Source organism: Lutra lutra, chromosome 1, assembly GCF_902655055.1.
Source record: "Lutra lutra chromosome 1, mLutLut1.2, whole genome shotgun sequence".
In the NCBI taxonomy this organism is placed as follows: Eukaryota; Metazoa; Chordata; class Mammalia; order Carnivora; family Mustelidae; genus Lutra; species Lutra lutra.
The window spans coordinates 206,211,746-206,239,056 of record NC_062278.1 but is presented as its reverse complement, the minus strand read 5'-3'; the positions used below and the strand labels follow the sequence as shown (position 1 = coordinate 206,239,056).

Genomic DNA, 27,311 nt, shown 5'->3' with positions numbered 1-27,311 from the left:
GAGGTTCCGGAAGGGCGGCAGAAACAAACATGCACCAGTGACAACCAGGTACTCCCACCACAGAATGTGGGTCTGGAGCTTCCTGCAAAGGGGCTGACTTTGTGAGGTTCTTTCCATGGCTTCATGCTGCCTCTGGGGACAGTAAATACCGGTTTGGAATACAGTCTTCTCCGAACAGAGGGCCGGGCTGGGCTTTGCACTTGCTGGCTGGCCACAGAGGCACTAACGCACCCTCCAACCCCATCTCTGCTTCCCTTGTCTGTGGCTTACCTCTGTATTTTCTTTTTTGGCCTATGTACAAGTCTGTGTTCCTCTACTTGGGTCTGACTCTTGGGTGGTGGTTGTGAGAGTGGAGACGTGCCTACTTCCTCCTTCCCCAGGCGGGTCTGTCCGGGAATGAGGCCTCACCAATGGGGCCTTGACAGCTGGGGCATGAGGATTACTCCCGTGTTTTTCACTAGGAAGTTCTGAATGGGACCCTTCTCCCATTTCTCTGTTAAAACTCCAGCTACTCCGGTTTCTCATTTTAATATATTTTATTGAATATTTAAATATATTCTTTTAAGTTCAATTAAAAAAACAACTTTTAGGTAGGCTCCATGCCCAATGTGGGGTCTGCACTCACCACCCTGAGATCAAGTCACATGCCCCACCCTGTCAGCTGGCCAGGCTGGCTTCAATTTAATTTTTGAATTATAACATGCACATTGTATAAAATAAAATATGAAACGTCGCCTTCCTCAATGACCTCCTTCCCTAACTTGGGGACAAATTCTTTTAACCACTTTCTTCATTTGGGATCCTAAACCAATGGTTGCCATTCACGTTCATTCTGATTCTCCCTAGACCTCCAAATGGAGCACGGCACACCAGGTTTGGAGACGCCTCGAGATGAATGGAGAAGCTCATCAGGCAATGGAGTGTGACAGGAAAAGCAGGATATGGCATCAGCTCTGTGTGACCTTGGGAGTCAGTAACCCATCTCCTTTATGAGATAGTGGTAGTCACAGTGTCCAGGGACTGCATTACTTTTTCTGGGCACAGGGGTTAGGGTGGGTTAAATAAGAGAGCTAAGACATAGGAACTACAGAGTCGAAGAAAGGGAGATTAACCCCTGTCTAGAGCCCACACCCATGTCCCCACATCCAAGTCTTGTGCATTTGGGCATCAAGGATGCTTTTGTGAGGCAATGGCTTCCACATGCCTCTGAGGTTCCTATTGGGTTTGGCAACCTGCCTCCAGCACCAAGGCAGGCACAAGGCCCATTGCCATGGCTACAGCCTGCCTCCTTGGGCACAGAAAGCCTCTAGCTTAACCAGGGGCTGCTGTCCAGGGCAGGAGCTGCTCCAGTTGCCATGGTTGGGGCATACTTCAGTCTGAACAGGAAGCTGCGTGGTTCCAGGTTTTAAGTCCTTAGTAGTAACTACTAACATTTCTGTGAGTTTTTAGTCTTCCTAGTACTATGATTTGTCAAATCTCATAACCATTTTGCACATTTGCAAACTGACACTGAGATCATGCTAATGATGTGGTAAGGCCAGGACTTGAGCCAAGATCTTGATTTCAAACCTTTTCATCCTTGCTTCTTAATTTCAAGAGGAATCAGGATGCAGAGGTCAGGCCTCACTTGGCAGAATGGAAGCCTAGCCTCTCTCCCCAACCCCTGCACCTACACCTAGGCATTTAAGAGTCAATGCTATGATTTCTTACGGGGTACAAGATGGCAATAATCCCAACTCATGTCCCAGGTCAGTCAGAAAGGCCCACCTAGTGTGGCCTCTCAGCTCTGACCATTTTTGGTGATGGGCTGCTACTGGACCTTCTTGCAGCATTACCGGGAGGAACGGGAGAGCCAAGAGTCAGGGGCCCAGGTTATGTGCGCTGACAAGCCCCTGCTCGCTGTAAGAACTCTGGATTCTCAGTTGCACAAGTACTCTCCTAGAAAGGCCTGTCCCAACCTGGAAGTGGTCATCTTGCCCAGGCAATGGGTCTGCTGCAAGATTGGAGAAGCCCCTGAATTTCATTCCCCCAAAGCCAAGTCAGCTGGGAGAGAGCTACACAGCATAAGTCAACACAGTCTCAGACATGCAGCAGCTAGGCTGGTCTGCAGAAGTCCTGCTGTCTCAACCAGCGACCTCACCAGGTGATTTTCAGGAAACCCACAGGTACTACACAGTAAGCAGACTGGAACAAGGAATACCAGTCCATTTGGATGACTATGGGAAATCCTAAATGTCAGGGCCAAACCACCTGTTGAAATCAGCCTGTGCAAAGAAGCTATTACCTTCCAGTGGCACTGCTGCTTCCTAACTCCCTCTGGGACCATCTGGCTGTGAGGGCACCTGAGGTGGTAGGTTGCCACAGGAGAGAGTGGGAGGGATTTTCTTTCCAGTCTAAGTTGTCCAAAGGTGTTGGTCACTGTACTGTGTGAAGGCACGGCTATTCTGTAGAAGTCTGCAAAGGCTGTACCCTAAGGTTCTGCAGTGGTAAAGTGGCCATTAGCAGTCACCTGACGGTTCTTTGTGGGCTTGGAAGGGCCTGGAAGGACAGCAAGGTCTGGGGACAGAAGGGAATGAAGTTGACCCCAGTTCTCCAAAGACAGGCCAGGAGCAGGAAGAGGGGATCAGACAAGTCTCTCTCCCCTTATGGTTCAACGGATTGGAAAGGGCTGGGGGGCTCGGAGAAAACTGGCTCTAATTGCTTTGAGAACCTCTGGTTAACTTGATTCACAGGACTCTCTCCTTTTGGTCACTACTGTTTAGCTCGGTTTTAAATTCAGGGTCAAAGGTGCTTCCTAAGAAGAGAGGAGGCGGGCCTAAAAACAAGCCACCAGGAAATGAAGTCCAGGGGAGCTGTTTACAAGGACATCCAACACTGAGGGTCCTGGGCTTCCATCCCATCCCGCAAGGTGACTTCCTTAGATGGAGAACACCCATTCACAGGGGAGCAAGGAGCTTTCACCTTGTTCCCAATAAGTCCTCCTTCAAGGGACCAACTGGAGTGCAGCTATGCTCCAGGAGCAGCAGAAGAGAAAGCAGGGGGTTTACACTAATGGCCACAGGCAGAGAGGTTTGCAGAAGAAAATCTCAGGGCTGGCACTGTGTATCCAAAGGGTGCTTGGATTATTCAGATGAGGTCTTCCTGGAATGAGGGGGAACCCTCAGGTTACCGCACCCAGAAGGACAGAAATCATGTAAGCACACCCAATTCACAGACCATTTACGTTATCCCCCAGAAAGCTCTTGATTACACTATTTTTCTTCATGACCACTTAGCACTATCTAAAATCATCCTATTTCTTATTAATTTATGGTCTTATATCCCCCACCCCCCACCTCCCACCCCATAAGAATCTAAGTGGCCTGGAGTGCAGGAGCCTTGCCTACCTTATTCATAACTATGACTTCACTGCATGCAGGGTCCAGTGCCTGGCAAGTAAGAGGCCCTCAAATGTTTCCCAGATGAATGGAACTCACAGAATCAACTGTAAGGAACCAGAGATCTTGTTCTACCTCACAACCTTCCTAACTAGTGGTTCCCCAAGGGTGGTCCCTTGCCCAGGTATATCAGGACCCCCTAGAAATCTGTCAAAAACACAGTATTTCAGGGGCGCCTGGGTGGCTCAGTTGGTTAAGCATCCAACTCTTGATCTTGGCTCAGGTTATGATCGCAGGGTGGTGAGATCGAGCCCCGCATGGGGTTCCGTGCTGAGTATAGAGTCTACTTAAGATTCTCCCCTTCTTCTGTCCCCCACTCTCTAAAGAACAGAACAAAACCTGGTGTTTCAGAACTCCAGACCTGCTCCATCAGTTTTGAGGGTGGGGCTGAGCTGCCTGTCTCTGAACAATGCTTTGGGTGATCCTGATCTGTACTGAGGTTGGAAGACTACTGTCCTTAACCACATTTGGGGGAACCACTCCACAGTAAGGATCCCAGGAACCTGTGAGAGACTGATGGATTACACATGTCCTGTTACACTTTCTAAAGAGCTCACCCTCAAGTTTATAAACCAGTCTTCGGTTAGTCTGGGTCAGGGCTTACTCTCCTTTGTCACCCTTGGGGAGTACAGAACTCTGGGAGACCCCACTGGTCCTAGCACCCTGTGCTAGAGGTGAGTCCGAACAGATCCGGCAGCAAAGCACAACCTGGCCGGCACAGCTCCCCGAGGAGCCGGGTGCTAACTGCTCACCGCAGAAGCCCCCGCTTTTGCTTCACTGGGTTCATAAATGCAGCTCGAAGGCAATGGCCTTTTCCTGTTTTCGGCACAGGGTTTGCACCTGTGGATGCTCAAAGGCTGTCCTCAAAAGTACATCAAGGTGCATGGAACCAACTGCCCTCAAGGTCTGCCTCCAGCTGGGGGCTCTCTAAATGGCATCCCGACAAACATGCTCTAGCTTGCCAAACAAAACTATTCATTCCCTTGAAGGTGCCAGGCTTTTGGCCACACCCCTTTCTTCACTTTGACCACAGAAGCAGTGGGCGAGGCACATTTAACTGTATGCTCCTTAAGCATCATCCAGGTGCTCGGTCAGGAAGCCCCACATCCCTGAACTCACTTCGGATCAGGACCAGGTGGGGCTGAATCTTTAGACTCTTCATAGGACACCTGAAGAGACTGGTGTGTGAATGCAGAGAATGGGACTAGAATCCAGAAATGTTCTATTTATTCACTAAAAAAAGAGGGAGATGAGGTCTTGATCAATTTCCTCCAATCTCCCAAAACTCCCTCCCTTCATTTTTCCAAAATAACAACACACTGAGAAACACGTTTGTACAAAAACCACGTATTATTCCCCCCCCCATCACAAAATTGGGTAGGTGTATTACAGGAACGAAACCAGATCAAAGACATGAAAAGAAAAGTCACCGCTTATAGTGAAATATAACAGTGTTAAGAATTCAGGTATTTTGTAGAATTGTTACCGGCATAGTAAAAGTATTTCCACCTGGATCTTGTAAATTTGAAAGTGATCACATTAAAGACCTGAGGTTAACAAGGGACCACAGTATGAACCAGAATTCCATTTTCCTTCTAAGACCCCAGTGGAAAAAGTAAGTATTTGGAAGGAGTTTCCTTTGGGAAAGACTGGCGGGAATTAGGGAACACCCTGGCCATTGTCAAAAGGCACTGGGATCTTTCTGGAGGCAAATGCATTGGAACTTAACTCCAGCAGGAACAAGCTCATTTCCACTCCAAGAGTCCAGAACAAACACACAAAAGGAACAAGGTCTCCTTGGTTCCAGTACTCGGATGGTGACCAGGGCCACCTGGTTAGAGGCAACACCTGAGGGTTTGAAAGGCAAATCTTAATTGTGGTTTTATTTATTTTTTTGCTTTCTGATACTAAGGAAGAAAGTTCTGAGGTGTTTTATAAACACCTCCCTACACCCTCTCGTATGTAAAGCTTTACAGAATATATAGAAAAGGATATCCAAAAGGTGTTCCACTTTGCATTCTAAACAATGAAACTGCCACTTAAGAATGTGACATGAAGAGGCCAGGAGCTTTGGAAATCAAGATCCACCAAACATACCCTGCCCCCATCCATGGAAGGATAGAGGGGAGGGAAGAAGGACAAGAAGAGAAAGCCAAGAACTCTCAAGTAATTCATCAGCAGGGGTCAAAATGGGCTCGACTTAAGGCATTTTTGTGGCTCCGCCTCTGGAATGGCATTCTGATCGTTCAGTCCAAAAGAGAACCCCAACCCCAAAGCATGATGCTCTGATGGCCAACTGCGTGCCTTGGGACCCCCAGCTTCTCCCTGACAACCCTGCGACAGATGGAATGCGAGATCTCACCAAGGGAAGCAAGAAGGGACAAGAGCCCTCGATCCTGCCCCACTTCTCCAATCCAGCCCCAAACCTGAAGTACCGCTTCACTGAGCCCCACTCACCCCGGACTGCAAGAGGTAGTTTGGGGACTTGAACCCCCAGCCATCCTAACCAAGTTCCATGAGCTAAAATGTTTAGCACTATCTACTTACTTTTTTTTTTCTTTTCCTTTTTGAAGGTTTTTTGTTTTTTTGTTTGTTTTGCTTTTTTTTAAGAGGGGAAAAAAAGAATGAGTACAAAGCAGTGACTAGTGGACTAGACTCAGTAGAGAGTCATCGCCCTAGACTCCTCAGACGCTCCTGGCTTGTCTAGGGAATGAAAGAACGCCTCCCTAAATCCCACCCCAATCCAACAAATCATCTGCATAGAAAGCCAGAACCGGTGGGCCCAGGGAAGGAGTGTGGGTCTGCTGTACTGCTGGGCGCTCCCCTACCAGGTACTAAAGGGGCCACGCAGCAGAGAGGTCCCTACGGTCCAGGAATAAAATCAGTGGGGTCCTGCCCCGTCCCCATCTCTTTGAATTCTGGTGCATCTATGTGAGGCAAAAGTCTCAGGAAACTTCACCATCAGCACCAATCTTAGCTCAGATTAGCAGAAATAAGGTCACTTATAATGCCTTTAGGTTCGTCCCCTCTGGCTATTCCCTCTGCCCATCACCATTTTTTTTTTGGTTCCTATGAACTTAGGATGCTCTCATTTAAAGCAATGACAAAAGGAAAAAAAATAATAAAACATAATGATTATAAAGCATTAGCCATGTAAGCATCAAAACCAAACACTGCAGGAGAGCACTGAGACAACAGACATAAACTTCTCATGTTGACAGGACCTGCAGAGAAAGGGTCAGTACACCCCACAGCAGGACAGGGGGACACAGGCTACCGTGAGGATGACCAGGACACACTGGTCCCACAGGCTTCCCCTCACATGCTGGCAGAGGACCTGACACAGAAGGTGTCCGAGAATGGAGAGGGCCAGCAAGGGGGATGGGGAAATATGGGATGCGTGCTTGGGGCTGCGAGAAGAAAAATCCTAAAAGAAACCCAAGGAAGCCAAGGAACACAAGTCTCGTCATCCCCCCTGCAGCTGCTGGCGCCGGGCATGGACGCTGCCTGCCTCTTCCAGGCTAGGGGGCGGCGGAGGCTGGTGGGCCTGGAGCAGGAGGTGGAGGGACTCCGTCCGCGGGCGGTGGTGGCGGTGGTGGCGGCGGCTGCGGCGGCGGTGGGGCATCTGCAAACACATCCAAGAGGGACTCGTCATTGCTGGAAACACAAGGGCTGGGGAAAGAGCCCCTTCCAAGAAAAGTGACATAGGAAGTGATTTTTGTTATGCAGGCAATCAACGTGGCCTTCGAGGTGCTGGTGCCACCGCAGGCTGGGCAGGTCAGGTCCCCCCAGAACAACCAAGTCTCGGCTAGTGTGCTGAGGTGTCTGCATCTGTCCCAACCTCCTCCGCGGCCCAGCCCTTCCAAGAATCACTCCAGACCTTTGCAGAACTTAATTATAGTTTCATTTTATTGCATTTTAATGGTTCTCTCTGCTAATTTTAACTTCTTCAGTTAAATGATAAAGCTCCTTCCTGGACAAGTTCTGTGTCTTCTTTCTCTCTCAGTGCCTGGCCTAGGTGGGCACAAAACAGATTATCAATAACTTCTTGCTGATTAAGTGTCTCCACCAGGGCCAGAGAGCTTCACTCGAGGCAGCTGCTGACAAGCTGGACAGTCCTGGGAGGCCCCACAGCTCCTGAACTGCAGTCCTTGGGTTTTTGGCCAAAACTAGGTCAGGTCCTGAAGGGAACAATTAGTATGAGTGTCTGGGGCTCTTTCCTATTTCGACTTTAGCTGCTTAGCGTACAAAGGAACCCTAGAGATTATTTAATCCAGGGTTTTTTAAACCTCTTGATTTGGTCAGAAATGAAAACAGGAAACAAATAATTCAAGTACAGCCTTGCTTACCAGTCAGTTCACCCAACCTTCCCCCCGCCGCGCCCCGGCCCCAGGAGATTTCCACCAAACTGCTAAAGCTCTTCAAAGCATTTTGAAGGCCACTGATCTTCCCAGTGGAGGAAACTAAGACCTGAAGAGTGGAACCACCTTACCCAATGAGGCCTGCCTGGGACCCTAGAGCCAAGTCAGCAGCTCAGAATCCCAGAAACACTCATCTGTGGCGGGAAGTGGGGGGAGCACCTGAAACCCTCCACATTCTCAAGATGATCCCTTGAGGGCCCTTCAGGATGAAATTCTGGCCAGTGTAAAGACCAAGGATATCGTATCTGTAACTAAATGGCAAACTGGTCAGCTGTCGTGGCAGACCGGCCCTGTAAGGCAGCGAGGTGCAGTGTTTTCTAGCCAAGGAAAAGAAGTATCCACTACACTGCAATCGGTGACCAAGGACCCAAGGGAGAGGGTTTTCTACTGTCACGATCTTCACATGTGGCCAAACTGCTGTCTTTCTTCCATGCACCTACTCGGTCCTAGCCCCTAGGGGTCCAGAAACATGCCTCTGTGTAGCCTGCCTCCTGGCCCTGGGCAGTCTTCCTGAGCATTATAGTACACTCAAAGCACTTCAGAGTCTTGGGTAACCTGCAAATCTTATAGACTACTCTCTACTCACTCATTTCTTGTTTTCCCAACTAAGGCTCCTGGAGACCAGGAATTCTTGAGTCCTAGCTCTCTGTACTGTGAATAGGAGCTAATTCCTTGGCACATACATGAACTGGTAAATGAATCAGGATCACAGATGTGGCTGGGGCACCTGGCCACCACTGGCTGTATTTGGGGATCATTCTGAGATCGATAGGAGTAAAGGACAGGGCAGAGCTTCTGAAGCAACCCTCTGGAGGCCAGGATTGGGGGAGACCAGGACCTACTGGAGAAAAGCCCTGGCTTCATACACATGCCAGACACTGCCCAGCAGGACCTGTGCCTTCTCCACAGAGCCTGCTAGGACCTCCTATTCCTTCTCAACATAGCCCCTCAATACTCCTTCTTGAGTCTAAGCCGCTACTAGCAATATCCCAGAGGAGCTACAAAAGACTTGTGATTTCTGCCTTAAGCTGGTTATTTTTCTTTACACCCTCTACATTTGAACCCCGTATCCATAAAAGGCTCCTGTAGGAAAACCACCAGCAATTCAATACGTCTAACAAGATTCGAGCTAGAGCAGCTTAAAGATGAGTGGGTGAGGAATGTCTTTCCGGCCTCTCCACAGACCTCAGGGTCAAGAGTACAGGCCACAAAGGCTGTGGCACACAAGGCCAAATGACCGTAAGCATCTGCACTCATCACCTGTGTACCGGCTCATCAGGGGTGCTGAAGAGCATGGGCCACACACCGATCCTCTGGAACCCACTGTCACAGGCTGCACTGTCCATGGACCTGCTAAACTATAGATAATGTAGAGAATAAAGCCTTCGTCCCTTGCCTCCAGCCCACCCAGAGAGACCCCACTATAGTGATGAAGTAGTAGTATCATGCTACTTACACATGCCATTAGGTGCCGTGAGGGGTACCCGGGGTCCTAAGATGTTTCCTGGCATTGGAGGCATACCAGGAGGGGCTGGGCCACTCCCAGGGGGGTGGATGTTGGCTGCAACGGTGGGGATCATACGGCCCGGCATGGGCTGCCCAGGGATCATGGAACCTGGACCTGGTATCTGACCTGTGGAAGGAGATTTAAAGCATGAAGGTAAGTGTACCAGGGAGAAAGGGATCAAAGCAATGCACAGGACTGCTAAATACAAAAACCTAACCCTCCGAAGCTCTGAAGTACCAACAGAGCAATAATCTATAATAATCTCTATGTCTAGATTTCTGTTTTTTGGGAGGAGGAAGGATAATGGGGCAGTCTATGGAGTGAATGGCCACTCTAAATCCTGGTACAGGTAGGTAGCCGTGAGAAGCAATTACAGGAAAAGCACCCTACAAGAAAACATTTGTTTTGGTTAGTGAGTGGACAGTGGCTTTTCCTACATCTTCCTGACGACACAAAACACCAAGCACAGGCCACAGGGGATGGAGAGGACTTTTACTGCACATCAGCATGCAGTCCAGTCAAGACTGAGCTTCCCACAAGGGCTTCGTGGGAGGGTGTGTGTGAAAGGATATTGGTCACAACTGTGAAATCAACCTTATAAAGGGATTGTGATTGGAAGTTCCAAGTCCTGTTCACGAAAACGCCTCTCCTTCTAGCCCCCACCATGAAGCACTGTGGTCGGGGGTGGGTGAGGGGGGTGGGGGGGTGCACAGCGAGAAAAACAGACAACCCCTTCACCTCTTCCTATTGGTTTGAAATTGACGAGAGGAGACACCAGACATAGGAACAGTAAAACACCTCCTGTCTGCAGTTTCATGCTGAGCCTTCAGGACGTTTAGTGAACTTTTTCACAGTAAATATTTGGACCTTGCAGACCATATGGTTTCTGTCACAGCTATTCAACTTTTATCACTGTAGCATGAAGGCAGTCACAGATGACATACACGTGTCACAGATAACAAATTTGTGAGACTGTGTCCCAATAAATCTTTATTTATGGATTCTGAAATGTGAATTTTGTATAATTCTCAGGAGATATAAACACTCTCCTTTTGAGTTTCCCCCAACCATTTAAACTGTAAAAACCATTCTTGGCCTGCAGTCCATACAAAAACAGGAGGTGGGCCAGAGCTGGCCCACAGGTTGTAGTTCGCCAACCCTGCTTTAAACTCAGTGGTTTGGCTGCTGGGCTTGGTTTTAAAGAGCTACAAACAAAGGAGAATAGTTCAATGGGCAGAGACCAAGGTGGAAGTGCATGCTTCTCTCTCTCAGCACATGACACTCTCTATGGAATAAGGAAAGAGAATCTATGGTGCTTTGTTTTGTTTTGAAATCTAGGGACTTCAGCATGTCTGTAAGGTCAGTTGTATGAAACTAAATACAGGTTTCTAGGCAGTTCCGAGACAGGTGGAAGTAAGAATGCTTGAGGTCCGGGCTTGTATATTTGGGAGATGGGACTGATAGCTCCCGATCGGTTACAATGTAGACAGAAGTACTGGAGATAACCTGCTGGGAGTTCTTGGTTACCGTCTAGAAAAAGGCCTGTCTTAAGAAAGACACACACAGTTTCAAGTCTCACACCATCTATTTCTAGTGTCTGTTCCCTGACCCAGGGATAGGAAGAGGCCCTCACTACTGGGGTGTCAGTGAAGAGCACTCCAGAGGTTCAAGAGTCAGGGGAAGAGGTGGTCTACTATCTTTGAGGGAATAATCTTTAGAAAGCAAAATATATCCTTATGTCTCAGAATAAAAAGGACAGCAAGTTGGGGGCTCTCAGGCCCAGCTTTCTGAGCTCTATAATGCAATCATGCAAGAGCCCGCCAGAGGAGTCCCCCAGGTCCATCCACTGGAGGACAGCTTCGTCAAACTGCTTCAGAGAGGGCAAGGGCAGGCGCTGCACTCACTGCGGGGCTAACACGGCCACCCATTCTTACACCAACTGACCATCAAAGTCAAAGCTGTTGGGTGCATGGGCCACGGCGCTAGGCCACATGCAGGCAGAGATGGAGAGCCTATCAATCTAGGGAGGGACATGGAAATTAAAGCACTACTACCAAATATGTTGCATGGCATACATTCCACAGACATGCAGCGTGGAAGGCACATCTGGGGAAAACCACGAAAGGAGCAGGCCAAAACCCTGAAACCGTCCAGCCAACTGAGACATACCTGTGAATGACTCGGGTTTTGGATGACGTGCAAAGGAGTGAAGGAGGGGATTAGAGACAGGACAACAGCAGACTATCCTAAGCACAAGGCCCAGCTGGAGTTATGCCATCAAGAAACAATACAAGTGTCACCCCCGCTGTTCCCGAGAGCTACCACTCACTGGCAGCACCTTCACACTTGCCACTCCGAGGTACGTGCATCACCTTATTAGCCGCTGCTGGCACTGCCTGAGGAACAACTGGCTCAAAAAGGTGTGTTTAAAAAAAAAAAAAAAAAAAAAGTGCTCAAGTAAGAGCCACGTGACCCACGGTCTGTCTGACAGGACTCACAGCACGCACAGCCCTACACGCAGAATGGGGCCAGGACTTGGTGGCAGGTTTTGAAGGGAGTGTAAGGCTGATGGCCTGTGTGACAGCTTTGAGAACAGAGGAGCTCCAGAAGAGGAGCTGGAGCCTAGAGGAGAAGAAGAGAGCTTTTCAAGAGAAGCAGCACCCACAGGTGGCCTGGGAATGGGTGAGAGAGCAAGGCAGAGGGCAAGCGTGCAGCGGGAAGGAGAGAGAATTCAACGGGCGAAGCGCAGCGGGGACGAAGTAGGGAGGACGGGCAAGGACTCCTGCTCTGGCAACGGGAGACACGGGACAGGCTACCCACAGTGAGAGGAGCGCGCTAAGGCGGGCTGCAGGGGAGATACACAAATCCCAAAGGCTCATGTGGGCAGCGGCCCATGGAGCCAGTCCCCTGCCACCGGTCAAGAGGCTCCCGAGTCCCTAAGTCTCTAAGAGTGATTCTCTAAAGGTATTCTGGTGGTGTAATAGGGAAGAGAGCAGATACTTTCGTTGCTGGAGACACAAGGCCCACTTTTAAGCCTGGAGCTCTCATCTCCCAAATGGAGATGAAAAGAACTTTTCATGGACTCGTGGCCAATGGAAACCATGAGCTAGACCAGCCAATACAGCCTGTGCATCAGTGGGTACCAGCCACCTCCTTCTTCCAAGTTTAGTCTGGACAAGAGGCCTTGAGCAAGTGAGGAAAAATATGTTGCCAGCCCTTCTCAGCTCTCTTCAGAAAACTGAAGAGAGTAAGGCACGCCTTTACCAAAAGGCCAGAATGACTACTGGTGGATGGAAGAAGGCAGAAGGAAGGGCACAGCAGGTGAGCGCTCACAGAAGTGCTACGGCACACAGCTGTGCAGTCCCACTGCTGCTCGCTTCAGCGGTCAGACAGAGGTCTACGCTTGGGTGTGAAGAGCAATTGGGGGCTGCCCCAACTCCTGGCTCACCAGTAGGGATCCCTGTCAGCAGCCACTCAGTACCATCTTCAACAGGGCAAGTATGGGGGAACTCATCAGACTGGAAAACTAAACAGCGTGATCTTATTTCCATGTCACCCCAACCAAGACCAAGTGTTCTTGGGCAAGTCACTGAGGGTGCCCAGAGCCTGGGTTTCTCGAGATTATACAGAGTGAAACTAGGTGTCTGCCCCAATCTCACCCTATGGCTTTCTGTCTGACGGGGGAAACTGTTTATTTGTTTCAGTGCCTTATTATGTCACTGGCTCCTCCAACATGCTGTGAGAGCAAATATTTTCATTGTACAGAGAGAAAACAGAAGCTCAGAAAAGTTAAGGGCCTTCTGACAGTCACAGAATTTGTAAGAGATATCAGATCCAAGTCTTCTAAATCTAAATCCAGTTCTCTTTCCACCACACTATTCTATACCCAAATGAAACAGTTCATGCGAAAGATTTAATATAATAGACAGCATTAAAAAAAAAAATCGGGGCACCGGGGTGGTGCAGTCTGTTGAGCGTCCAACTGTCAGTTTCGGCTTAGGTGGTGTCTCAGGGTCATGAGATCAAGCCCTGCGCCCGGCTCCACACTTGCGTGGAGTCTGCTTAAGATGTTCTCTCCCTCTTCCTCTGTCCCTCCTGCTGCTTGTGCTGTCAAATAAATAAATGAGCCCTCCAAAAACAAAACAAAACAAAACAAAAGCCCTAAGGTGTATACTTCAGTTCTAGCCACCATGTTTTCTTCTTTCCTGTATCAGTTGTAAGACTGCCCTGCTTCCTGCAGTAATTTTTTCTTTTCTTTTTTTTTTTTTAAGACTTTATTTATTTGACAGACAGAGATCACAAGTAGGCAGAGAGGCAGGCAGAGAGAGAGGAGGAAGCAGGCTCCCTGCTGAGCAGAGAGCCTGATGCGGGGCTCAATCCCAGGACTCTGGGATCATGACCTGAGCTGAAGGCAGAGGCTTTAACCCACTGAGCCACCCAGGCGCCCCTCCTGCAGTAATTTTTAAAAAAAATATTTGTTAGAGAGAGAGAGAGAGAGACAGAGAATGTGCACGAGTAGGGAGGGAGGGGCAGTGGGAGAGAATCTTCAAGCAGAGCGCCCACAATGAGTGTGGTAACCCATGCGATGCTTGATCCCATGACCTGAGACAAAGCTAGGAGCTAGACACAACCAATTGAGCCACCCAGGCGCCCCTGCAGTGAGCAATTTTTTAATTTACCAAACATATGGTACCCTGCAGTGGGCTGGATGGTGACCCCCGCCCAACAGATATGTGGTACATATTCTAATACTCGGAACCCAGTAAACGCAACCATACTGGGAAAAAGGGTCTTTATGGATGTGATTAAGGATCTTGAGATGAGGAGATCATCCTGGATTATCTTGGTGGAATCTAAATCCAATGACAAGTGTCCTTCTAAGAGACACATGGCTGCTGCCAGCCACCAGAAGCTGGAAGAGACAAACAACAGACTGTCCCCTAGAACTCCGGAAGATAAGCAGGTCTGGCTAGACAATGAACTTCTAGCTCGCAGACTGAGGGAGCCCGTCTGGTGTTTCAAGTCAAAGAATTTGTAAAAGGAGAAGATGTAAAGGTGGAGTAACTCGCCAATGTCCTCAAGTGTAAACAGGGAGCCTGGAAGGGCCATGGGTCCTGTGGCTCCAGAGACGGTGCTTGAGACCACAGTGCCCCCTGCAGGTGAGCGTCTGGAGGAGGGGTCCACAGACTGTGCGCTGCAAACCAGGCTGCCACTAAACTGACAGGTCACTTCTTTGACCCACACCCGGCTCCAGAGAGGAAACAAGTCTCCAACCAGCAGCTCAGTGTGGGGGTTCCAGCAGGGAAATGAGCTATTCATGAAATAATATGGCAAAGAGGAGAATCAATTGATCGACCCAGACCTGTGAGGTGATGCCTATGCAACAGGCACTGGGCTGAGGCTGATGGCTCTTGCTGGCAGGGCTCAGTGGTGCCATTTCCAAAGCTACCTGCTCAGCAGCAGTGGCCTGTTTACCCGTTTCCCTATATTTTTATGGCAACAAGCTGTGACAGGGCAGCCTTAGGGTTTTCCAAGGCCATAAGCCCAATAGTTGCAAGGAACTTCTTTTCCTCACTATAAATCCTGAAGTCTTCTGAAAACCAGTTTCCCCACCTTCCTATAGTAACAGGGCAATAAAGCCACTGGAGCACGGGTGTGAGGGAGAGGACAGTAGCTCCTTTGGAGAGGTGGCAGCAAAAAGGAAGAGCTAGAGAAAGAAACAGATTATTTCTGCTTATCGGACTTTGCACAAACACTTCTCAGGACAGCAAGGAGCACTAAGAGTGGGTGATGTCCCTCTGCCATCCGGAGATTAGTGCTGTCACATGCTGTACGACTCACAGTGCTGGGTATCAGCAGAGTGGATTTAGGGAACAGATAGCAGGGAGACCAGGATATCATCCTAAGTCAGGGCCTGCCATTTGCCAGGCAATGACAGTTACTTTATTGAATCATCTAGGTTGTTGGCTAGATTGCGAGACAGAAAGAACCCAGTTTCAAGATAAGGAACAAAGTCTCAGAGGAACTGGGTAATTTGGCTCGTGAGTTCCCTAGAAGCAGAGACAGAGCTGAGGTTCAAACCCAGATCTGTCCGCCCTCGAGGCTCATTCTCTCTTCCTTAACACCTATGCCACCGTGTCTTGAAGGAGCAGCTCTCTCCTTGGAAAAGCTGATTTCTAAGGATCAAATTTGAAATGGAGCAGAATTTAAAAGAGGACTGAAGAGAAGACAGAATCAATTTCTTGTAATGCAAACTCTGTCTTTTTAAATTTACATATTCCTGTGTTTTTTCTGGTGTCCGACAAAGGTCTTCCCACTTTTACAAGGATGGCACTGTCTGAAGGCATTGCCATGACCTCTTACTATATATGAAGAAAGCCACGGGAGCAGCCTTACCACACAAAATGGAAGGGTGTGTTTGTATGTTTTGCTATTAAAAAGAAAAAAAAATCAGGTATTTCCCTCCCTGGTAGAAAGGGAGCTGAAAGGGAGAAAGAGATGAGACACGGCTTCAAAACAGTAGCATGAAAGCAAAAACTGGTGGGAGTCTGACCTACATACAAGCTTAAAAAAAAAACAACAAAAAACACAAAACACAGCAGGCATCTGAAGCCTGAAAAATGGAAAGGTTTGCTAAAATTAGGTTTAGCCTAGTGGAAAAATCCCTCACACTCTCTCAGGTTTATTAGATCTTTTACTAAGGCATGATGCCCGTCATGCCTAGTGCAATATTATTTAAGGATTTCTATTCTTTGGGATGGAAGAGGCAGGTGGGGAAAGAACATGAAACTAGGAAAGGGAACTTGTGAATTTCCAATCTTGGGCACATTTCATCACTCCCTTTTCTAACCGTCCACAGCACATCCCCTGGCTGAGTGCCCTGGAGAACGGAAATAACACAATCAGGGCCAAGTGAGGGGAAGCCCAGGCTCCTCCGGGAGTGCTCCTCCTGCAGTGGCTTCCGGGGGCGCCCAAGACAGACGCTCTTTGTTGAAGACTGGGCCCTCACTGTTCTCTTTGTGAGGGTAACCTGCTAAGCCGCAAACTGGCTCAGCAGCCTTGTTATCACATGATGCGAGCAGGACCAAAGGCACCGAAGATAGTAAAAACTTGGCTTTTCTCTTTTCAGTGTGGGGAGTCCAGGGAGTGGGCTGGGCAGAGATGACTGGATGGAATCCTTTCCTGAGCACAGTTTCTCACAGGTAGAAATGTAGAAGTGGGTCTAACTTGGGGGCTTAAAAGCCAAGTGACTAATGCCTTGGTTGAAATTTCCTTCAACAACCAACATGTCACTAATTTTAGTTTTGTCATTAAAACATCATCTCTACCATGTCTAAGTTCTCATCCATTCAGATCCATTCCTACTTCGGCTTTTTTAGGCACTTCCAGAAATCATTCTACTATTAACCACAAGGAAACCACAAGGGTACCTAAACCAACATGTCCTTTTCCTTCCGCTTTTCACGCAGAGGCTTCCCCAAGGCAGGCGGCTCATTCCAGATCCACAAAAACTCCAAAGTGCCTAAGTGACTCTAAATGTCCAGCGGAGGGCAGAGCTTACGCTCACATTTCCTTTTGACTCAACTCACTGACGGGTTGTGTTCCTGTAAGAACAGGCTGAGGCCCTTGGGAGTGCTGACATTAAGGACCTCCAGCCATCAGAGGGGTCCTCTTGGCTCAAGGCAAGCTGCACAGTCAAGAGCACCTCAGGAAGCCGCAGCTGCGACCCAGGCCCCTCTCCTTGGTTCCCCACGTGCTGTCACGGGTACCACAGGCCAGGGCGCACTCAAAGGATGCTACTCGTGTGCTCCAGAAGCGGCTGCTACCAGGGCCGTTCACCTGTGCCATCCTCAATGGCAGTCATACGGGGAGAACGCAGACTTGACTCTAGAAATCACTTCATAAAATCACAGTTTTCCAGTTGAAATGTAAAGATGAAATGCAGTGGCACGTACTTTATCAAGAAGAACAAAACCTAAGGGTGGTCCAAAGATGCCTGTGGCCACCTCCAGGTCTCCATTTGCTCCATTTACTCCCTATACACCAGAAACATACTAGAGATACATCCTTTGCCTTTTTGTTTGGTAGGGAACGGACCAATCTGGGACAGAGACAGGAACGAAACGAAACCTACACAAAGCTGGACTTCCCAGGTTCAGAGCAGGACCAAACAATAAGCACCGAGGAGGAGTGAGAACAGCATAAAGACAGTATTCTCTACACAAAATTCTAAGTATGTGAATGAATTAAGGAGTGGTAGAGGAGGACAGGTGTTGGTTTATACCAACCACTCTGGGGCCCAGGCTCATGTGTTTGACAGCCCGGCAGATTTGTGACATCGAGCCACTATTGTAATGGGCTCTACCGCTAACTGATGGACAGTTTTGTGGAGGAAAGATTATGGAGGATTTATCTACATAATTATATAAACCCTAAGTAAGAGGGCTGGACAAATTAACCACCCAGTGATAAATCAGTCTTGACCTTCTCGCCACTTCCCCAATCTTGCTGGCTTTTCAGAGGCTGCTTTCCCTTTCCTTCACACACCATAAATTCTGGCCAAATACCAAAAGCTAGCCAACTGATCTGGATAATTATCCTCAGCTCCCAACACTAAGGCTGTGGCCTGCAAACCTTTCTAGGACTTAGGAAACAACAGTTGGAAGGACCAAACTCAAAATTCTTAACTGACACCTGTATTAAACAAGGGACTGAGGATGAACTTCACCCAAAACACTACCCACTTCCTCACTGGCCCAGCTTTAAAAAGGCCCCTTTAGCTGATAACAAAATATGGCGCCCTAGGCTCATCTGTTAACAACCAGCTTTTTCGGAAGTGGTGATACTAAAGCAACTTTTAACTAGTGGGTTCAATTTACTGTTGTTCTTAATTTTACTAACACACTTGATTTAACTTTACATTTGAACTCCAAAGCACCCTCACAAAAGGGGCAATTAAGAAAAATGATTACCTAGAGCTGCTAGAACTCTCACACACAGGCAGCATATAAATCCATGTGACCATTCTGGAACAATCTTGGCAGCATCTACTAATGTGAACATATGCACAGCCTATGACCCATTCTAGGAACTTTGGGGCACACACAACAGAAGCGTATACTTATTCTGCTATTGGTGGGAATGCAAGCTGGTGCAGCCACTCTGGAAAACAGCATGGAGGTTCCTCAAAAAGTTGAAAACAGGCTACCCTATGACCCAGCAATTGCACTACTAGGGATTTACCCCAAAGATACAAATGTAGTGATCTGAAGGGGTACCTACACCCCAATGTTTATAGCAGCAATGCTCACAACAGTCCAACTGTGGGAAGAGCCCAGATGTCCATCGACAGATGAATGGATAAAGAAAATGTGGTATATATATACAATGCAATACTACTCAGCCATCCAAAAAAAGAGAAATCTTGCCATTTGCAACGACATAGATGGAACTAGAAGGTATTATGCTAAGTGCAATAAGTCAATCAGAGAAGGACAATTATATGATCTCACTCACATATGGAATTTAAGAAACAAAGAGGATCATAGGAGAAGAGAGGAAAAAACAAAATAAGACAAAATCAGAGAGGGAGACAAACTTTAAGAGACTCTTAACTCTAGGGAACAAACAGTTGTTGAAGGGGAGGTGGGTGGGGGGATGGGATAACTCGTTGAAGGACATTAAGGAGGGCACATGATGTAATCAGCATGGATGTTAAAAAAGACTGATCCATCACTGAATGCTACCTCTGAAACTAGTAATACATTATGTGTTAGTTAATTGAATTTAAATTTAAAAATACATTTAAAAATGTCTACCTATGTCTATCAAAGACATGTGCACACCCATGTCCACAGTAGCAGTTACTATGCGTAATAACCAAGCCTTGGAAACTAATCAATGTCCATCAACAGGAGAACAGACCAATACAATGAGGTAGAGCCCCACAATGGACCACATACAGCAAACAGGAGAAATAAGCTTGCGACCATTGACACCAAATGGGTGGGTACCAAGTGTTGAGTGAAAGAAACTGGACAGGAAAAAAGTCGTTTTAAAAAAGTCCCTCCAGATAACATTCAAAACCATCCCAACTATTCACTGCTGTTAGGAACCTGGATAGCTGTCGCCCCCAGGAGAAAAGGAGGTAGAAAGGAAGATAGCAGAGGATTCTGGGTAATGGCTGCACAGGTATCTTTTCTTTGTTAAAACTCATTGAATACTCATGATTTGTGTCTTTTTTCATACATACATTATATTTCAATAAAAAACTAAGAAAAAAGATGATCTCATCACTGATTTTAGTCTCATCATACATGCAACGATCCTTTTTTTTTCTTTTTAAGATTTGTTTATTTATTTATTTGACAGAGAGAGATATCACAAGTAGGCAGAGAGAGCGGGGGGGGGGGGGGGGAGAAGGAGGCTGCCTGCTGAGCAGAGAACCCGATGGATGCGGGGCTTGATCCCAGGACCCTAAGACTATGACCTGAGCCGAAGACAGAGGCTTAACCCTCTGAGCCACCCAGGTGCCCCAACAATCCTTTTGTTTAAAAAAATGACTGAAGAAGAGCTTATTTCTGTGAGAAAGTAATAAGAGAAAAACACCCTATTTCTATTCTAAAGGCTATTTTAAAAAATCATTTATTTATTTGACAGAGAAAAAGAGATCACAAGTAGGCAGGGATGCAGGCAAAGAGAGAGAGGGGGAAGCAGGCTCCCCACTGAGCAGAGAGCCCAATGTGGGGCTCGATCCTAGGACCCTGAGATCATGACTCAGGCCGAAGGCAGAGGCTTAACCCACTGAGCCACTTGGTGCCCCTCTTTTTTTTTTTTAAGATTTTATTTATTTGTCAGAGAGAGAGAGAGATCACAAGTAGGCCGAGAGGCAGGCAGAGGCAGAGAGAGAAGCAGGTTCCCTGCCGAGCAAGGAGCCCGATGTGGGACTCGATCCCAGGACGCTGGGATCATGACTTGAGCTGAAGGCAGCCGCTTAACCAACTGAGCCACTCAGGCGTCCCCACTTGGTGCCCCTCTAAAGGCTATTTCTATGAACTCTCATTTCTTTGGCACGGCCTCCCTAAGAGAATAGCTGTATTTGAATCTGCTGTATGTCCCCTCTTAGTCTGGGGTCATGACGCAGTGTGAAGTTATCACTTTGGAATCGGATGGAGCCCAGTACAAATCCTGGTCCATCAGGTAGCAAGGCCACGTGGTCCCTATCACAAATCGGTTCATCAGAGGTAAAGTAAGGACAATGACAAGTGAGCAGAACAAGGTGGGAGACCAGCCTAGCCTGCAAAAACCTATCCTCACCAGGATGTAATTTAAGGGAAAAGGCAAAAGCATCTCTCTTCCCATCTTTTACAAGCTAAATGCAGATGTTGGAGCTCCTGTGAACAATTACTACAGATTCTGATGCTTAACACCAGCCAGAAGCAAGCACCAAGTAGCCATAGGGAACTTCCCCATTAAATCCCCAGTAGTTTTAGGAATAAATTTTAAAAATAAGCACTGTTTCTGAAAAATCACTTTGTGATCTTCACTCGGTTAAGCATCTGTATCTTTTGGAAGTTTAATTCTGAAGAAAATTCAATCTCATACAGAGAATTTAAGATCTGTTCAAGCAGACAGAAAGACTAAGGAAGAAAGAATCCTACGTTGTGAGGAGGGGAGACTGCTAAGATTATATCCACAAACATCATTTAGATCAAGTGGCAAGTCTGATGGCGGTTGTAAATTCCACAGCTGTAATTTTTTTTTTTAATATTTTTTTGATTTATTTAACAGAGAGAGACAGAGAGGAGGTCACAAGTAGACAGAGAGGCAGGCGGGGGGTGGGGGGAAACAGGCTCCCCACTGAGCAGAGAGCCTGATGTGGGGCTTGATCCCAGGACCCTGAGATCATGACCTGAGCTGAAGGCAGAGGTTTAACCCACTGAGCCACCCAGGTGCCCCCCACAGCTGTAATTTAACAGTCATGTACGTGTGAAATGAATGCTTCCCAATCAAAATCGACCTAGCCCATTTTGAGTAAAGCCCAGAAAAATTAATACATAAAATATGTTTTGGGTGGCGAGCTGAAAGATCCATGTTGATAATACAAGTTGTCAAGATCACAATTTTTTCAGTCATGGCTTTCTCAGGCTCACATCCCTGGTTATTTCCATGAGATTTAGAGAATCTGTCATTTGAGGCAGTCAGGCTAGCTGTTATCATCACGTTGGGACCTTCCCTGGCTTGCAAGGGTCTCCCAATATTACCTTAGTTCATTTGCACGAGCCGTGGCCAGAGAATTTGTATCCCACCCCAGGAAACACAAACTTGGGCTCTGCTAGACATCTGGCACATGACAAGAGAGTAATTATGAAACTCTTACAGGATGAGTGTTATTAGATCAATGTAATCCAGAGCACACACCCATATACATCGCTCTCTACAAAGGAAAGGAACATGGCGGGAAGAAAAGCTACAATTAAAGGTATGTTTTAGGTTTTCATGATGTTGGTGGGTAATCTTTGTTTAGGGAGGTAGTTAAGTTTGAAAGGACTGTGAGCTCAACTTTCAAGGTGGTTAAAATGTCGTGGGTAGCTGCCAGCTTGAAAGGGCTCCCATGAGCTACAGAAAGGAACATCTGAGCATCAAACACAGTAATGTCCATAATGGACTGAAACACATAAAATATACAATACATAAATCCACAAAACTAAACATACACACACACAGGAGAGCATACACACTCCCTTCCTGGTCACCTCTGGTGAAGACAGTGGTTAGGAACCCATTATTCAGGTAACCAATAAAGAGAAAGGATGAAGCCTTTATCCAGACTTTCCTGTAAGGAACTCATTTTCAGTATGAATACATGATTGACCAAGGTCTCTTTGATTTTTGTTTTTTAAATAAAAGAATCGCTATTAGGAAATGAACGAACAGAAATAAATGCAGGAGGGAAGATCAACTGAGACATCTCACCATTTTGCAAGGCCTGATGAAAGAGCTCATCTAGAAGCAATTCTCAAAAGCAGAAAACCTCTGGGAAAGTCTGCTGGGGAACTCTGTAGCAGACGGATCAGCCTAATACTAGAACCACTGACCAACCTTAATGTCACCAAGAGAGACGAAAAATGTCAGCTTCCAAAAAGTGAACCTGCACCTGGTAAGGTATCCAGAGCAAGCCTCTGGTTTACGGGAGATGTGTGGGAGAGGGAAGTGGGGAGAAGAACATGCAAAAGGACACCATGCACCTCCCGGGCACACTCAGGCAGTCACAGGTGGATGAATGGCATTTAAAAAAAAAAAAAAGAAGGGGAGGTGAACTGTTAACACATTAAGACAGATTTAAGAGACCTATCAGCAAATACAATGCGTGGACCTTATCTGAACACCAATTCAAACAAATGAAGCATCCGAGGACATTTAGCTAATGATACTAGGAATTATGGGTGTGATAACAGTAGTTCTGTTAAAGAATAAGATTTCCATTGGCTAGAGATATATCTTGAAGTCTACCTCTTGCCCCAGGGTGAGGAGGAATAAATAAAATACTGGCAATTCTCCCATCCAAGTACTAACCAGGCCCGACCCTGCTTAGCTTCCGAGATCAGACGAGATCGGGCGCGTTCAGGGTGGTATGGCCGTAGACTAATACTGGCAATTCTGAAGCCGTGTAAGAGGTATATATGGGGAGACTCTTACACTATTCACTCTCCTTTTGCCCATGGTAGATTCTCTAACAAAAAGTGAAAAATGGTGGGAAAGTGATGGGTGTGGAAGCTGGGTCATAAGAGTTCATTGAGTTTTTATTTTTGTGCGTCTATCTTTAAAAATGCCTGTAAGTTAAAAAAAAAAAAAAAGAAGAAGAAGAAGAAGAAGAAGAAAAGCGCAGATAACCCAAGAATGAATTTTTAAGGAACTCTGGGATATACCGGCTAACCAGAGGCTGACTGACCCGAGGAAGGGCATCACACCGGGAACAGAACACAGCCAGGTCTCACGTGCCTACAATTACCTAGCCAACAACAGGCATCCTAGTCATGGTCCTAGCTCCAAATTGTCACGGGTGTGGTTAGCTCCTCTGCTGCTGAGCCGCAGGGACGACTGTGACTTCACCCGCGGGCGCGGCCTCCTCTCACCTGGCTGGGGTGGGTGAGGTGGCGGCATCTGGTGGTGCATCAGAGGGTAGGGAGGGGGCTGCTGATGAGGCATCATGCTGGGGTGCCCCGCTGCTCCAAGCGGCGCCAGGCCAGGCCCTCCTGAGTGCTGGTGTGCCTGCTGAGGGTTCTGCCCGTGCTGCTGCTGTTCCATTTGCTGTCGGGCTCGCAGTTCGGCATATTTCAGCTGCTCCATGTGGAAGTTCTGGCGTTCAGTAAGCAACTGCTGCCTCTGTTGTTCTAACTGTTAAGGAAAGGAAAGAGAGATGACACCAAGAGAGCTTCTCGGGAATGGATGACACATAGGACATCGACCCAATGCCCGAATTCTGTGTACCACCTCACAGGCACACAGCCACCTCGCCCCCTGCAACATTCACGGTGTTACTTCTCGAATAGCTTATTTCCATTTGGACACCTGTTACCAAGGTCAAGGTCTTTTCTATGTTATGTACAAGGTCTGCCTTTCCTGTAACCTTTACCCAGTGGGGTTCCTGTTCTCTGGGCCCACTCAGTACACATGGAATCCTGTCTGGCAGGCTTTCAGAGATGTAAAAATAGGTTTCATGACTGCCCAAGTAAAACAAACCTCCCCTCTCCTTTTAATAGTCCCTCAGCTACTAGAATTTCAAGTTCACACAACTTTCCCAGGTGTTCACTTCTGGATGTGATCCTTTGGTTACTATTTTAGAACTGACACAGAGTTAAATCCTCGGGATGAGTGGACGTGGCCCTAGCTGCAAATACACACATTTTTCTATGTGGAGCTTTGGCAGTGCCACCGCAAATCTTAGCTTTCAACTACCCAAAATTATACTGGGTGACACATTCACAGAATATTTTAGGTAACTAAATAAAGATGTGCATGAATCTTGGTTTGAAGAATATAAGTATTTCAATATTCGAGATAATCTTTCTGGGACCCAAATTAAAATAAAGAGAAATAAGCTATTCCACGTGCCAGGAAATCCAGAAACCATATGCCTGAGAATAGTTCAGAGGAGGAAGCCCACCTTAAATGCTATCAAAATTAATTTAATGCAGGCCTGGAAAAGAAAATCAACTTCACCATGAAGGAAAATAAAAATCCAGATTTTGGAAATAAGAAGTGTAAAGATCATAAGGAGCGTTATCAGATCTTTTTCTTGTCAATAATGTTCGAGCCCACCACTTCCAGCGGCAAGATCGAGTCACTGGGAGATATTTTTAGAGCTTTTCCGTCCAAGACAGCAGACAGAAGCCACAAATGGCTCCTGTGCACTTGAAATGTGGCTAATCTGAAGTGGAATGTGTTCTAAGTACAAAACACACACCAAACTCTGAGTACTCGGCATAAAAAAAATTAATTTTTCATACTGATTACGTATTCAAATAATATTTTGTATGTACTAAATTAAGCATTACAATTACACCTTTTTAAATGTGGTTACTTAGACAATTTTAAGTTACATATGTGGCTCACACTGTATTTCTGTTGGATAGCACTATTCCGAGGCATTAATAGATTAAAAAATGTAACATTTTAGCTTTCAGAAGAAGCCAGTTCTACAGATAAATACTATACACTATCACCAGCAAAAACTGGTTGGAATACACCTAAGGGTTAGCCTAGGAATATGGGTTCTCAGCAGAGGGCTGTCCGAGGAGAAGACCCTGTGGAACCAAGAGGGAAGCATTACTGGTCATCAGGAGTGGCCACTAGGGAGTGGCCATGGATGGGGTGCAGGAGGGTGCGAGAGTGACGAGAACAGGTGTGACCAGGTGAGGAGGAAGGGGAGTGGAGGCAATAGATGGTAAAGCTCAGGTCCCATGCTGGTTAGCTGGCCTGCAGGGAGTCTCCTAGGGAGAAGGAGATCTTCTGAAACAAATGACTTTGTGAGTGGCTGAGGGTCATGGCAGGGTGCTGCCATGGTCCTAACAGACTGGTCTGGGCTCTTCATTTTCTGAGGAGGGTGACCCGAAGAGGTTAAAGCCTGGCACGGTGTCCCTCCTCCTTGTTTGTATAATGAGCAGCGAATTACAAGATGTAAAAAACAAGGGAGTCCTTGGTAAGTCCAGATCTGCAAGACATTTAATCAGTGATGGAGAGGTAGACTGCGAAAAAAGGGATCTAAAAATTCTGACTACAGGTCCCAGGATTTGCTTCCTTCTAACGATTCTTTCTAGGAAACTCAGGACTTTGCTGAAGTTAGATATAAGAGGTTGCCAGAAAAGGACCTCTTATCTATGTTCTGGACAAGCCACTATTGGTCTGGATGGTTTGGCTGAAGTCACGCAGTTATATAAGAACTATAATTTAGGTCAAGATCTGTTCTGTCAAGAAGCTGGAAGAGATCTTGTGTCTCTGAAGGGAAACTGTAGTCTCTGCGTTACCTGTCTCAGTGGTTTGGTTTGGTTTTTAAACCAAACCAGTCCTTCTTCGGGAGCTGACCTTACCCTCAAGTTATTAACCTCGGAAAGAGAAATTTGCCCAGTTTTCCATGTCCACAAAGGTACTAACCTTAATTACCCTATTTTTTCCTGAGCTTCACTTATCATTTCAAAACATGGAAGGTAATTAAAAGAAAGTAATTAGAAGAATTAAAACAGATGAGTGATTAAACACATATATCTGCATACACACATTCCTGAAAGAGAACCCAGTTTAAACCAAAACTCCAGTGTGGGCTAAAAAGGTCCTGTGGGGTGGGTGCAGTGCCTGGACAGCAGGCCACTGCGTGGCTCCAAGAGGACCACCTCTGCTCTGCAGCACACGAAGCAGAGCTTCCAGATACATCTTGGCCTCATCATGCAACAGACATTCTTCTCTTGTTGTAGATACCTTATTGCTACTGAGTTCAATCAGAGACAACGTCAACTGGCAGTTTTGAGGAGAGCTCGATGATTCTGAGCAAATTTTAAATGCATAAAACCAGTGATTCTACATCTGAGAATCTGTCCTAGAAAACTCTATGTATGTGTGTCTAAGGACTAAGTCATTAAAGTACTGTTCTATTTTTTTTTAAAAGATTTTATTTCTTTATTTGAGAGAGAATGAAAGTGAGAGAGATCACAGAGAAGGAGAAGCAGACTCGCTGCTGAGTGGAGAGCCTGTTGTGGGGCTTGATCCCAGGACCCTGGGATCGTGACCTGAGCTGAAGGCAGTCACTTAAGGACTGAGCCACCCCAGGTGCCCCAAGTACTATTTTGATGTACAGTTGTCTGAGATACACTAAGGAAAAAAACCAAGTTGCAGCAATACTTACTAACACAATCCTAATTCAATTAAGAAAAAAAAACCACACCTTTTTATTCACATATACACACATTATATATTTGGTGTCTTAGAAGACACCAAACTATTAGGTGATTATTCCTAGAAATGAAATTGAGGGTAAGAGAGACTTTTAATTTATTCATTTCTTTCTTTATTGAAAATTATTTCATTACACATAATATTTTTGTCAAGAAACAAACCACTAGGGAGCCTGGGTGGCTCAGCTGGTTAAGCATCTGCCCTTGGCTAAGGTCATGACCCCAGGGTCCTGGAATGGAGCCCTACATCAGGCTCCCTGCTCAGCGGGGTGTCTGCTTCTCCCTCTGTCCCCTCCCCACTGCTCATGCTCATGCGCTCTCTCAAATAAAATCTTAAAAAAAAAAACAAAAACACACAAAAAACCCCACACTGAAAAAACAAAACAAAAACCCAACACTAAAAGCATGCAAGTCATATGCTATAGATAGTTTGATTTTCTCCTCTCTGTTTTCCATTTCCTAGAACTGTGGACAAAGTCCCAACAGCTAAAGCGAACCG

The 27,311-nt window shown here is 46.8% G+C and overlaps 1 protein-coding gene across 3 annotated transcripts in view; it reads right to left on the bottom strand.

The window, feature by feature from the left end:
* Positions 1-4,768: 4,768 nt before the first annotated feature.
* Positions 4,769-27,311, bottom strand: part of SMARCC1 (SWI/SNF related, matrix associated, actin dependent regulator of chromatin subfamily c member 1) — a 176,743-nt gene continuing 154,200 nt past the window's right edge. For 2 of the 3 annotated variants that reach the window (XM_047695163.1, XM_047695168.1), the window contains exons 26-28: positions 23,501-23,762; positions 9,315-9,491; positions 4,769-7,062 (exon numbers count right to left, since the gene is read on the bottom strand). In XM_047695163.1, the coding sequence (XP_047551119.1) occupies positions 6,959-7,062; positions 9,315-9,491; positions 23,501-23,762 (543 nt within the window). In that variant the 3' untranslated portion in view covers positions 4,769-6,958. Of the gene's footprint in view, positions 7,063-7,318; positions 7,619-9,314; positions 9,492-23,500; positions 23,763-27,311 lie in introns of those variants that run through there. The other variant, XM_047695176.1, reaches the window with a different exon arrangement.